At 52.3% G+C, this 13,707-nt stretch overlaps 5 protein-coding genes across 5 annotated transcripts; 1 reads left to right on the forward strand and 4 right to left on the reverse strand.

The window, feature by feature from the left end:
• Positions 1-584: 584 nt before the first annotated feature.
• Positions 585-3,238, reverse strand: CC1G_07742 (TKL/TKL-ccin protein kinase; the record flags this gene model as incomplete). The annotated part of the gene is made up of 8 exons (XM_001832303.2): positions 585-996; positions 1,056-1,258; positions 1,321-1,361; positions 1,643-1,848; positions 1,900-1,994; positions 2,146-2,298; positions 2,351-2,543; positions 2,625-3,238. 8 exons carry the CDS (start codon positions 3,236-3,238, stop codon positions 585-587), a joined length of 1,917 nt encoding a protein of 638 aa, XP_001832355.2.
• A 512-nt stretch (positions 3,239-3,750) lies between these two features.
• CC1G_07743 (hypothetical protein) lies at positions 3,751-4,512 on the reverse strand (the record flags this gene model as incomplete). The annotated part of the gene is made up of 1 exon (XM_001832304.2): positions 3,751-4,512. The coding sequence occupies one exon, from the start codon at positions 4,510-4,512 to the stop codon at positions 3,751-3,753; it is 762 nt and encodes a 253-aa protein (XP_001832356.2).
• A 1,724-nt stretch (positions 4,513-6,236) lies between these two features.
• CC1G_07617 (hypothetical protein) lies at positions 6,237-7,720 on the reverse strand (the record flags this gene model as incomplete). Its single annotated transcript, XM_001832305.2, has 4 exons — positions 6,237-6,563; positions 6,624-6,663; positions 6,705-7,581; positions 7,645-7,720. 4 exons carry the CDS (start codon positions 7,718-7,720, stop codon positions 6,237-6,239), a joined length of 1,320 nt encoding a protein of 439 aa, XP_001832357.2.
• A 1,406-nt stretch (positions 7,721-9,126) lies between these two features.
• On the forward strand, positions 9,127-10,488 carry CC1G_07618 (hypothetical protein; the record flags this gene model as incomplete). The annotated part of the gene is made up of 6 exons (XM_001832306.2): positions 9,127-9,248; positions 9,569-9,616; positions 9,808-9,845; positions 10,041-10,080; positions 10,140-10,208; positions 10,308-10,488. 6 exons carry the CDS (start codon positions 9,127-9,129, stop codon positions 10,486-10,488), a joined length of 498 nt encoding a protein of 165 aa, XP_001832358.2.
• A 466-nt stretch (positions 10,489-10,954) lies between these two features.
• On the reverse strand, positions 10,955-12,680 carry CC1G_07619 (hypothetical protein; the record flags this gene model as incomplete). The annotated part of the gene is made up of 5 exons (XM_001832307.2): positions 10,955-11,065; positions 11,118-11,423; positions 11,448-12,333; positions 12,389-12,593; positions 12,659-12,680. 5 exons carry the CDS (start codon positions 12,678-12,680, stop codon positions 10,955-10,957), a joined length of 1,530 nt encoding a protein of 509 aa, XP_001832359.2.
• Between the last annotated feature and the right edge of the window lie 1,027 nt (positions 12,681-13,707).

Raw genomic sequence — 13,707 nt, forward strand, 5'->3', positions numbered from 1 at the left:
CCCCTACCCCGACGAGCTTACTATGGAGCCCTCTCACTGGTTGCCCTCACCCCCACCCTGATCGTTGGTGCACTCAACGTTCCCACTTCCATTCACATCAGAAACCTTCCAGGGGAACCAATTCCTCCCGATATATGTCCAATCCCAGTATGCGCACCCTGTCCGCCCTGCAAGAAGAATACCATGATCACCCTCCCCGACGGGTGCACGCAGTGCGGACCGTGCATGCCTGACCCCCACGGGGATCTGTGCCAACCCCCAACGACCAGCCCTCCGCCAGATCCAGAGCCCACGCACATTCCATGCGCCTTGCCTCCTTGCGCACCCTGTCCGGTTGGGTACCAGAACATCATCATCACTCTTCCAAACGGGTGTTTGACATGTGGGGGGTGTAGACCTGATCCTGATCATCCGGGCTTGCCGCCACCTGTGGAAGGACTCGTTGCGTGAAAAGAGGGTCCAAGCTATCGGTGATATATGGTACGGAAAATGCTCCAATTTTCCATAATGTGTGTAGTATCTACATAGAGCACCAGAAAGCTGGAAAAGCTAAAACGGAAAGTCGTAAAAATCGCTGCTGTCTCTCATTTGCCCATCCGGCCGAAACGAGCCAAAGCTTTGAATGCCGAGGTCATCTTGAGTGGCATCCTCCACTTCGCCATCTCCTCCTGAATAAGTAGTGCCCTCCCCTTGCATCGGAAAAGGTTAATGATATCCCAGGCCGCGTCGAAGTCCTGGGTGCTAAAGCGTTCGTATCGGCAGCCTTGCGAGATGGACTCTGCCAAGACCTTGTCAACAAGGTACTGCTCTCGAATCGAGCCGACATCCTCCTCTAGTTCCTCCCAGCCGGTAGAAACGACGACGACGTTTTTCAGGGCCTTTGGGCCGCACATCTCTTGAAATACTTCAAGGTTGTGGTCTTTCGTCCCATTCCAACGGGCCTCCGTCATCATGTGGAATAGAAGGATTCCGCTAAGTCTGACCCCTGTCCCGTACCTGCGTCAAGCGTGATCTAGTCAGCGAGAGGTATAGAATAAGGAGGCAAAGGTACAAACATATTCTTCAACCACTTGGCGATCGACTTGAGTGTTTTGCGGTCATTCATGGCAGTGCCTTCAAAACCCGGTGTATCGATGAAAAAGACTCTTCTGTCTTGCTTGGTTGGATGGTGGCAACCATAAACGTGAATCTTTTCGGTGCAGGATTGGACCGAATGTGTGACGCGAGCGACACGGCTCCTCATCGCGCAGTTGATGAACTGTCGAGATACAGATTGTCAGAGAACACTAATAGGCCAGGAGAATGATTAGGGCCACGTACCGTGCTCTTTCCACTCCCCGTGGGTCCCATCAACCTTGGATCTACGTGAGTAAGGTGTTTCGGAAATCAGGCTTGTGAAAGTACCAACACGACAATAATGTCATCTTGCGAGAATTGTGTGCCTTTCCGCCCAGAGGTCGCCAGAGGTTTTGGCTGGCTACTTGATGGCGATACGTCTCCCAAACGGACAAACTCGTATTCCAAATCTGGACTTAGTGGTGGTAGGACTTCAGGGGAAGCAGGTATGCTGATTGTGAGAGAGCGGTCTTGCTCGACGGGGTTGGAAAAGATGACCTCTACTCTGAGACGCTGGAAATGCCACCTCGTGGAGTATCGATTTCCAAAGTGTTTTCAATGGGAGCTCCCTGACCATTCGGAGACGCCTGTTGGAAAGTAGGAGCCGACAAAGGGCTTCGAGCTTCAGGATGCCCGCCGGTTTGTCTTGGTGTAGTATTATGTTCAGGGGCGCTGGAGTCCGCCTGAGCGTCATGTCTTGTAGAGGCGGCCTCAGTGTGCTGTCCCTCAGCTCTGTTATCGTTTCAATACCGACCAGAGGAATGTAGTGGAGGAGTTACATACGTTATGCCGACATCGTCATCCTCGGGCGTCGGAATTGACGGATACTGATACTCGACAGCGTTAAACTGAGCGAGGCACGAACCGCTTCGCGCACTCTTGTAAAGAACCGATTTGAGATTGTTGACGCAGTTAAACTTACCATCTCACCCATCCGTCGACTCTGCGTCCGTCTAAATAACCATTATCATGCCCACAGCGTGGACACTCCGATAGCCTCGTGCCGTGGGTTACCACTCGGATACTGACCTCAAATTGTTTGCCTGGCTTGAAGAGCTGCTGGAAACACGTGGAATCCAGAATCAGATTTGTCGATGATTCGTCCAACTGGTATTCGTTGCACTCGATGTAACGGCTGGTCAGAGTTCCCCGGCAGCCTTGCTGGAGGACAAGGTGCAAGTCCTGTGAATGCTGTTGGTGAGCTATAGATCTCATTACGTGTCAGCAAGCGTACCTCGAACGAAGATACAAATCGAGTCGGCACTGACAGCGGCCGGCCAGCGAGAGGTTCCATTATCAGGACCTCATCGATTCGAAGATGGCGAGGAGACGGTGTCCGGGATTCCAGAAAGCGGAACAGGATTTCGGGGTTGAAGTGAGAGCCGTCCTCGAGGGATAGGAACATCACCCATTTCAACCAATGGAATCTATGAATTGCAGTCAGTACGGCCAGGGCATTAAAATTTAATACCGATTCTTACGATTTAAGCGAGTATAGACATCCGCACAAATTCTCCAAGTGCTTCTGCACCTTCTCCCGCAGAGTCGAGATTTCTTCTTCCTTCTGGTTGCTGTTCCACCAGCGTTGCACAATACCTCCCAACAGGGAGCTTTGCAGATTAGCGCCATCGGAAAGGAAGGCGATGTGCATCAGTTCAGAAAAGATACCGGGAAGACATTGGGCGAGTCCTGAGATGCATTCCTTTATGCCGCGTTGGACAAGACTGGCAATGTCGATCCCTCTGCAAGCCTTGTACGCTTTTTCCGCCAGCACCACAACCTCCGCCAATTCGCGGGTATGGGAATAGAGGCCCTTGATCTGGCTAAACCGGATCACCTCTGAGATACAGCCCAAAGCCAGTCTCACTTCTCCGAAAGATGCGCTTGTGTAGATCCAAGGCGCAGGCGAATTGGTGACGGCGACTTGTTCTGCGGCTGCTGTTCTTTGCATGGAAAAGGTGGAGGGCATTGTTCTCGAGTTTGATGCCTCGTCGCGGCCCAGGGTGCGGTAGTTGATACAGTCACCATTGATGACCCAGATGTGGCTGTCGATGACATAGAACTGGGAGCAGCTCTGGAAGGCGGCCATCGACCGCTGGCGTTGCGGTTGCTGGCTGGCCATAGTAGTAGGTGCGAGAATGACGCTAGGCCTGCCTCAAGGCATTCTACGCGTTTTCAGAAACTTTCCCGTCACGAGGTGAGTCGTGACTGTCAAATACGATCCTTTTGCCTCAATCTCCACTCAGCACTAGGAATTGGGTCAGGCGTGATGCGTGCAGTGATATGTACGTGACATAGATGTGACGACTTGCCAAGATGAATAATCCTTTCAGTCATTCTTCCATGGTCCATGAGCCAGCGCAATCTTCTTTGCAGTCTAGAAACGGATATGGAGGAAGTCGATTAGCCGTGCTATGTAGGAGTTCAAGGGAAATAACACATTCCGAGTATCGCGAACTGTCGGTGGATAGAGTATTCTCACGACGGCGGGGTCGGACCACGAGGGTTCAACGTTCGATCCCCGCCAGCCGCGTTGCCCAAGAAAACATTAAACGTCATTAACATCATTAAAAGTACAGCGAATAGGAAATTTCTTTGAGTGGGATGAGGGGATATAAATTACGAATAGTCTGATCACGAGCGGAGCCCAACTGTGGATTCATACGGAGGCGGCGGAAGCGACTCTTGTCGACGCGCAGAAAGGCAGACAAGGCGAGCATTCTCGCTCCTTGCCTCCGCCAGCTGCCGTTGAAGGGATGCAACTTCCCGCTCTGTTTCGAGAAGGCGGTCACTGAGTTCGCTATTCCTTGACACAGCCCCGAGGACCCGTTGAAGATTGAGTTCGGTATGCGATATCCGGGAGTTCAGATGCTGATGCTCCCTCCTGAGGACACACCCCTTGTCCTTTAGCGCTCGCTGGAGTCGTGCATTGGCATGCTCAGCCGATAAGCGCTTGTCCTCGGACTTGGCGAGTTGGCGCTTATATTCCGAGAGTTCTTGCATCTGACGGTCGATTGTCTCCTGCATTTCCGAAACTTGGACGCGAAGGAGGTCGTTGTCATCCCTGGCCTGCGATAAAGCGAGTGTCGTTTCGTTCCATCCTCGTTCGCGAGCTTCGAGCTCGTCCAGCTGTTTCTTCATTTTTGAGTTGACGCGCTCTTGCTTTCTGAACCTGGAAATCTCGTCCTCCAGGTTCGAAACCTGTCGTCGCAGCTTCTTGGTTGCCTTCTCTACTTGAGCAGTCGACGGTTCGGGTGGGGTGGGCGTCAAGCTGCGACGGGAATTGCTACGTTCTCGTTGAATGGGGTGCAAGGTATCCCTTGGTGCATTTCCTGAACATTCAGGGGTGGCACTCCTCTCAACTGGACCAGGCGATCTTGGTCCACGCCCTGGCATGGCCGAGCCACCATGCCCACTGATAAAGAGGAGATGTGGGAACGAGGATGGCGGGGATTGCGGGGATGTCGGCACTGGGGCAGTTGGACTGTGTGGCGCAGGTGGGGGTGGGTAGGGTCTGGCTACCAGGGTTAGGTTTGTAGGACACATCTTCACTGCTGCAAAGTAGAGCTCAGAAGCTAAACAGCAATGATAGCGGCAGAGAAGACCTACAAAGAGATGGGAATGATGCGGTATGACTGGGGAATACTTGGGGTGGACGTTAGTTCAAGATTAAATACGCAAATAATATGTTTTCGTATGTGGGTGCCGACGGTACAGCAGTTCCTTGAAAGGGAAAATAAGCACCTCGCAGGACACACAGCCATGGAGAAGTCGGGCCCAGTGAACCGACCTTTGATAACCGTTTCCTAATGGGTCGAGATAAATTCCGGTCATCTAGACGGGGAGCCAGAATCCTAGCGGGATTTGCGGCGACGTTGTCGGTCCCATGGAGCAAACTGGCTCGGGAAGAGAGAGAGGGGAAGAATCCCGGCAATTGCGGCGCTTTTTTTGGCTGCCTAGCGCAGGCCATTAGCAGACGGTGTGTATTCGCCATCCCCGTAATCACGAAACCTCTCCGGGGTACCAGGAATCATGGTACAATTTGTTCCGTCCAGATATGGCAGACGTAGCGGCGACAGAGTATGCGTTGCACATTGGGCATGTGGGTCAGGTCGGCGGGAAACCTTGTCATGAGCCCTTGAATTCCCAAATTCAAACGTGGGCTGGCAGCCCGATGATGGCCAGAGGTTGCCCCGCCACCTCTTGTCGAACTGCACGGCTGGCAAGAGTGCTGTGGGACATGCAGCAAAATTGGGCAACCTAAAAGCTCTGAACGGTGCAGGAACTCCGACTTACGGACTTTGCGGCAACCCAAATGGAGGGGTGTATACTTCGCGCGCGAGAGCTTCAACTCAGGGGTGTGGATTTGGTCCACAACGCTCCGGATCCGTAATGTGGGTTGTGGGTGTCATTGGGAATTTACAGCGGGATTTAGCTGTAATTTTGACCATGAAGAGCGGAATGTGTGCATCAACCGGTCAGTGAATCAACAGTAAATGCCAGATTTTGGAATAACGTCTCCGAACATGCCTCAGCCTATTGGCCCCTGGTTGGCAGCTCCATGGTTGTCAGCTGGGCAGAGCATAAGAATCGGGAAAAAGGACAAGGGTAGCCGCGAGAGGCGTGACAACCCATCGTTGAGCCTTTCCGTGACAGACTGCGCTCCTGAGACTTTTAGACAGCCTTGTGCGAAGTAATTTGAGCGAAAGTAGAGCAAGGGTACAGATGATGCGCCACACAGGGAACGCCAGGTGTCGAGTCGTGAGAAAGCGCATCAGTGGCCATGCAGCATGCCCCTCCCAGAGGCGCGAGGAACCAACTGTCCTTGTTCTTCTCCTGCACCTCTAGGCTCTAGGCTCTCGACAACCGAAACGATTTGTAACGAAGGGCGGTGCCCGCTAAATTGCAATCACTATAAAAATACAAAATTGATGTTTCTGTTGCGGAATACTGTACAAATGGTGGGCCATAACGGTGAACATGCAAGTGTCGGTTCGTAACTCATGAGATCTATAATTCACAGATGGTCGATGCATAGGATGGAAATGAGGGCATAGTGGGGCGGCATATTGGTCGTGTCGGTCGTGATGGTCGTGATGGTCGTGGCAACAGATGGGAGGTCATGCTAGAGCGGCTGGGTCGATGCACTGTTCCCAAAGTCTCTCTATTTCCTCATCGCGTTCCAAGGGAGCACCGAGGGGAAGCCAGGGAGTGGAAGATGCGATGTCAAGGGGCTTCGAAGAAGGCTCTGGGAAATAGAATGTCGAAGGCGTATCTGGTAATGTGGGGTATTGGTTGATATCGAACAGAGTTTTCGACGCGTCCGGGAAGGCGAAGTCCATACCCCCGTCGACGGGAATAGGACCATCGCTACGGTAGTAAGGCTCTCCGAGGAAGGGCAAATTGTCAAAGAGAAGTGGTGACAGACAGGGCGAACGTGGTTCATCCTGAATACAGAAGTGGTAAGTGATCGCCCTAGTCACGAAGTACATGCATGAGCAACTCACCAAGTAGAGTTCACTGGCTTTGGTCTGGGTATCAAGAATGCTAGGAGGGAGAGTGACGGCGGGAATATCTTCTGTGCTCACGAAACCATCCTCCTCATCGGACATGTCCGACTCGCTACCGGAAGACAGGGAGGGAGTAGGGGTGGGAGGGGTAGGAGTTGGCGATGGTGAGGGTGAGGGTGAAGAAGTTGGGATGGCGATGGACGTTTGGGCGGGGAGTTGTTGAGAGCAACGTGGTGGCCGCAATTGCGAGCAGTGGGTGGAGGAGTGCTGTGGTTGGATCCTGACGAGGAGACGCTCTCGTCGTCAGAGTCACTGTCAACGCTCCTCGACCTCTTGCGTTTCGGCTGGGTGGCCCGCTTTTTCTTCTTTGCGGACTTCCTCGATGACTTGTTGCTGGGCTCGTAGGTGTAGTCTGGGTACATCTCCTTGTGGCGGGCCAGCTCTTCGAGGTACATCTTCTTGAATGGCTCCTGATCCTCTTCCGACATCGCGTTCCACGACACTGCAACCTGCTTGCTCAGCTCATTTTGATTGAGCTTCTTCCCATCCTGAGTCTGTGGGGGTGGGCGGTTCTTGTAGAACCAGGAGCGATAGAGGATGAAGGCGTTTTTGGGTCGGGGGATGTGACCAGGCTTGGTGCGACGAGAGTGCGAGTTACTACGAGTGCGAGTGGGACCCATGGAGGATGGAACTGGCGGGGTGTCGTTGAGGGTCGATGATGAGGGAGAAGTGGCGAGGACGGCTGTGGAAGTCGTTGAAATATGTGCAATTTCAAGCGGGCCATTTGAAGCAGGATCGACCTCGTCGCTAGAGGGTGATTTAGACAAGGCTGGATCTTGATCGGTGGAATCGCCCTGATGTGATTGGGACAAGGGTGGGGCCCAATATTGTGAAGGGCCAAGGCAAAGGTCCTGAAGTGTCGCGTGTCCCTCGATGGGGACCTGCCAGCCGTCCCCTACAATACACAACAACATGCGTTACTATCCGCGGAAGCAAAATATGTATTCGAGGCACATACGGTCGTATGCAACGGGGATCTGGCGTCCAAGGCGACTGGAATGACGATTTGGGCGGACGTTTCGAAACACAGGCATTGTGGATGCGAATAAGCAAGTACAACAAGGTGAGGAGATTCGCGTAGAAGTGGATGGAGTGAAGCTAATAGGACGTTTTTGCTTGCCCTTTGGCCCTTCAGAACGGTCCGCCTTTGAAGCATTCGGCCAAGGTGTCGCTGCCTTCCTGCTTTGGATCGTCGAAAAGCTACCACCCGTTAAAAGCACCTCGTTGCATCCTCGAGGCTGGCGGCTTTTCCACCCTTTCGACATTCACATCAAAGGACTGCCGATTGGGATTGGATCAAACGGAGGTATTTGGCTCCTTTACCTCACTGTTTCTGTCAAGCAATTAATCGTCGCCAGGTCATATGCCTGTTCTTGGGCCTCCGCCGCTTCACACCCTGAAGTTCTACGTCTGGACTATGCTCTCTTCCTGGCTCCGCCAGAGAGATGATTTTCTGGGACCCTTACCTGGGCAATTCGACCTTGTTTCAGTGGCCAATCCTCAGTACAAGGGCAGGATTTTGGTGGCGCGCCGGCGACAACTTGAGGTAGAGTTCGCTATTGTTCCCCTTATCCGGCTGATCACTAGGGACATCAACGGAAGCATTTTATCGATTTGGACGAACGGATGGATAATTCGAGCATTACTATCCGGAGACTCCAATTGACGCCACTTTGTTTTCCTTCTCCGCAAATAAATGACCGTTGTATTGCTCTTATTCCGTCATCGAGTTCAAGGGGAAATTCCAGCTCTGATTGCCGTCTAATTTCAGTGTAACCAAACCCGCCCCAGCGCCCAAAACAACGCCCTCGTCGGTGGTCGCGATGGCTGTCAGATCTATCTTCGGGACCTTCCTTCCTGACACAGCTCCTCCCCAGTCCAGCGCCTTTCTTTCAATCCATATCGATCATCTAGATGCAGGGGAGATTACGGCAGTAACAGTCATCCTACAAAGGCTTTTCAACCATCCACTAACCCAAATGATCGAAGTTAGAAGTCAGAAACCTTGAACGTGGACGGGTTTACTCTCACGCAACGCCATTCTCTTTGGAGTCAAAATACGTGGAGAACGACCGATGTAACATAAAAGACCTCGTGGTACGCCTGTGGTTGTGCCAAAGGATTCCTTATCGCTGACGTATCTGTTTGTGCTCTGCACCATTGACATACCAGTTCTTCTCCGGTGGCTCTATGTTTTATCTTCTTAGCGGTTATTGGAATCCAGAAGATGTGCCGCTTGGCTCTGAGAATGCTGGTCTAGGTGTAGACATCCAAACGATGCCAATGTTCTAATCTGACTCGAGCCTTCTCGGTGGCGTACTACCTGGTCGCCGTATGTCTGCTGGAAAAAACTCGCGGTTTCCGGATGGAATGAACATGGCCTGGCCCATTTTCCTTCCTTTCTTTCACGGCATCATAAAACTCTCACCTTCATTTAAGCATGGATGCTTCCGTACGAGACAAGGTGATGGAAGACCCAGGTGGAAGAGTTCCCTCAGCACTCGATAGTCTTTCGGAGGACGTCGATCGATGCGATTGCCCGGCACTACATGGGAAAAATAGGTATGTGTCGCGCTTCCTCCCCAGCGCCTATTCTCGTATGCATATTTTTTCTTAACTGACTGGCGAGGCCGGCGAGCTTGGGAAGAAAGCGCTAGAAGAGTCGATCGAGGCCATGCTCGGAACAAATGATCCTCGAGCGAAGGATTGAATATGCTGTATCCCTCTCGCGGAGGACCTTTCAGTTCTTTCAATTGACCAAGATAGAAATGTGGGTCCGACGTTGCGAACCCGTCTAATTCGAGGCGCTTGACGCAGATTGCGATGTGACATCTCAAAGTGCGGTACGCTAAATCCGGCCGTCGTCCCCCAGACAATGACAGCTTATTTATGGATCCACGTTGGGGGGATGTGATTGCATTGGCTCGAGTGTGAGTGGTGGATTTTCTGGACCCTCGTAGGGTATTCATATGATCTTCCAGGGACAGCGACTCTTCAGGGCATTCATTCACGGAGCTGTTGATCGCTGGAGCAGGCCAGAAGATGTAAACGATCCCCCGTTTATTAGATCGAGGGAGCCTGTGGAAAAAAGGGTGGCTTATCTCAACTTTTACCTTTGCAGATATCGATGTGATTGCCAAGTGATCATAAGTTTGTGGGGTACGTGACTCGCGTCCATACTGATTAGCTGTCGCGACGCGACGCGTCTAGCGCTTATGTATGAGTCATTTTTGTCGCCTCCACCTATTTTCAGCAGCAACGCCGCTATGTCAATCCCAATCGCATGTTTTCGAGGATAAAAGAAGTACAACATCCTCGACTCGGAATAGCATCCCTAACCAAGTCGCACACTAGTCATCGGAAAACCGTCTCTTTTATCCACTTCGAACAAGCTGTCAGCGTCAAACCTCTCCACAAAGTCGTCTTTCTCCAGCCCATTGAACCATTTCACAGTTGGAAAAATCCCAACAATAGCCTGCCTCACCGCTTCCTGGGCCGAGTCCCTGGGATGTCGGAGGCCCGGTGAGTTTCGTCGTTTGATATGAAGTTTCTTCAGATTCATGCTCCGGGTGGTCTTTGAACTCTGACGATAATCGTTCCCGCTCGCGCCGGTTGCCTCAGCTATCCTGGTAATTGCCCCATCGGTGCAGCAGCGCATGGGCCGAATTTCGCAACGGTCCTCCCGATCTTCTGGGCGAAGGCACACTCTCGCCACAGATGTCCCATCCCCCGCCCCTCCGCGTCCAAATCGATGACACTCGCACAATATCCCGAAGCACCTGACGGGTTCGTGGAAGCCTAGGGTGGGTAAATCGATGAGAAAAACAGATAAATCCAGCAAATAGGTTACTAAATGCGGAGAAAGAGGGGCTGTAAGAAAGGAGCAAAGGGTCTTGGTCATGAGGACACAGCCTTTGTCGGGCAATGTGGAACACACCCATTGTTCCCCGCCGCCCACCGTCTCCCAACGAGGCCGATATATCGGATTAGGTGACGGGAAACGCGTCCATTAGGGGCGATTTATGAGCTCGGTGCGCGCCACGAGGCCTCGAAGACGTCGCCTTTGGTCATACGGCGTACGCACCGAGGGCGTGTCGTTAGAGGCGCATTATACACGCGACGAGAGCTAGGCTCCATGAGGATGACGGACTGCAGGCACTTCCGTATCTCCAACGAGGCTGAAAGCTCGGAAGTGGTCGCTTTAATGACGTGAACGCGTCGTTAGGGGCTTGGCCCGTGCGCATTACCGACGTGGGCGCCATGACTTTCTAATGCAGGGAATTCGGGATATGACCCCCTGAGCGTTGAGAGAGCGCCATCATAGGTCTGGCCCGCGCATCCCACAGAGTGTCACGGAGCGCGATTTCGAGAAGGCAGGACTCGGAGAGATTAAAAAATAGAGGAGACTACCCCTATAACTGGACTACTCACCTGACTCTCTTCAATTTCCAACCGTAATCTCTCCCCCATCTCCTTCAGCTTTCTCAACTCAGCCCCCCACAGGTTCAACGAACTAAAGATCAACTCCAGTTCTTCCACGAACAGGGCCAATTGCGATAATTGGAAGAGTAAAGTCGCGTCGTTGACCTCGTGTACGTATAATGAGAGGTAGGTGAGGCTGGGGAAGACGTTAGGCGACAAGATCTGTTTGAAGACCTCTATAGTCGAGGATCCTGCAGAATCGAGTCGGAGTTGGAGGTTCCCCAAAGCAAGCTTCAGCCTGGTTATGGATTGTGGCTATGTAATGGACGGCCTTGTCACCCAGGACAGGAAGCGTTCCGCCGGAAAGCGTGTCTTGTCGGGGAAGAACATCTCGAGCTCGAACGACTCCAGTTGAGGGAATGGGCTTGCCTCTGACGGGTTGAACAATGGTAGGGCGAACAACGAGTCCCCATCAAAGGTAGGAAACTGTGGTGTCGCCAAGTCATGAAAAGGAGTGGGGTCCGCGAACGGCGCCATCGACCTAAACTGCGAAGAGTGGGGTAGGTGGAGGCACATGTCTTTCATCGTATCCGCGTGCATCGAGATGAACCTCGACAAACCAGAAAGATCGGTTTGGGAGGGACTTCCCAGTGTAACGCGCACACCGAACGTTCGGAGGTGAGGCAACCTCCCCAAGTGGTCGAATAGTCCCGGGGATTTATAGAATATATGATCATGTTCTTCGAATTTGACGGTGAGAGAGGAGAGGGAAGAGGAATGGCGGTTTACGAGAGGAGCGATGAGTTTTGAGAGGATAGATTCGTAGTCTGTCGTTCGGTATCCGGCCCAGATACGTAGATCGAGTACTTCCAATGAAGGGAAGTGCAACGCTCGAGGAACTATTACACCATCCTGGTACGCTTCGAGGGGGATGGCAAGGCGTAGATGTAGAAGGCTTCGAGGAACGCAACTCCAGGCGGGTTGGATAGAAATGGAGGAAGGTATAGAAGCGAATTGCGTATAGTTGAGAATGGAATAGAAGCGAATCGAGAGGGACTGAAGGGAGGGTAGTTGAGGCATCTCAACAGAAAACAGTGACCACCATCGTCGTCCGTATGCCTCCGTCAATGCCTGAGTCGCTTCGGGACTGAGAAGCTGAAGTAGTGGTTGGAAGTTGAGAAGATTCACTGAGACAGACTCGACTCTGCGAGCAACTATCGGGTTCCTACATATGTGATCTTGTCAATATCAGCGCAGGGTTTGTCAGGTTAGTGACCCACTGGAGTGCGAGAATGTCTTCAATAGCACCTTCGAAATGGAGGTGGCGATACTTCACGTCCATGCAAATCTCGAATAGCGATCGATTAACGCTGTATAGTCGTGATACCTCCTTGGGCGGGAGAAACTGAATGATGATGAGCCATATCTCTAATGGAACCTCGTTGGCCACACCAGGGGTAGATGTCATGGGTCGGTGTGCGCGCACTATAAGTAGAGAGGGTTAAGGAATCAGGGTATCGCACGGGGTAGGCATCAAAGTAAGGAAGCACCTTCAAATACCCTTTCGTTCATGGCCGGGCAGTGTAATAGGGCGCGCCCGAATTGTAAGGATCCACTGCGTAGAGGACTGGATGGGGATTGTGGGAATTGGACAACATCGCTTCAACCTAGAGTTCCTAGCGGAGTGCTGTATTTTTGTAGGGCTTTGGGTTTCGCGATCTATATTCGACGGTTAGAAGTGAGGCTAAACAAAGAATGACGTGCAGTTAGGAGAGAAAGACTCGCAAAATAGGGGCTTTCCCCATGCACCAGGCTTCGGTTCCATGACGCCTATTAGCATTACAGGATTGGGCGTGCTCAAGCAAGGTACATCCATGAGTCCCGCTGTAGTCTTAGTAACTCCCTAGGGTAATCGTCGGGATGGCGAAAACTGTGATGCAGCATGGTGTTCTGAGGCTTTGCGAGTGGATTCGGCAGGGGGATCTGCATGAGAGTCCTCCGTCGACGAGGATACCGGATCAAATTCCCTGGGCAACGTGGCAACGAGAGACGGAAAACCAGCTGAGGGTGCGTCTTGACTGCACGATTCTAGTCAACGTTCGAATTAACGACTACGAGAAGGCTGCGATAGAGCGCATCAAAACGCCATTTGTTGTGACCGGTCCAACAGAATATAAAACCGCATAGCCAACGCTTGACAGTAGACAAGGAGAGCTGAGAGAGCGCATTGTGGACAGCGCCTTCCAACAGAACGAAATCCCACACAATTGGCAATCACAATCCACATCGCAGGGCGAGCATCATGATGGAACTGTTAGGAAGCTCTGCCAGTGAGATTCGACTATCAGAAGTACCGGTGACTTTACCCAGAGTCGAGTAACCAAGATGATAAAGACAGAGCGGTGTGGTGGAAGTCGACCGCCTGCATTGCCTATTTACCGTAAGGTTCGTTCAGATCTTTGGCAGATTTCTGATGCACGTAATGTCGCTGGACAGCGCTCCCCCGGGGGAGGCGTGGCTGAAACGTCGATGCTGAGGGAAGCCCAGGAGGGAGGGTGGTTAAGACCTTTCTCCGAGACTCGGCGCGAATTCGAGTCCC

Source organism: Coprinopsis cinerea (assembly GCF_000182895.1).
Source record: "Coprinopsis cinerea okayama7#130 chromosome 9 map unlocalized cont3.9, whole genome shotgun sequence".
In the NCBI taxonomy this organism is placed as follows: Eukaryota; Fungi; Basidiomycota; class Agaricomycetes; order Agaricales; family Psathyrellaceae; genus Coprinopsis; species Coprinopsis cinerea.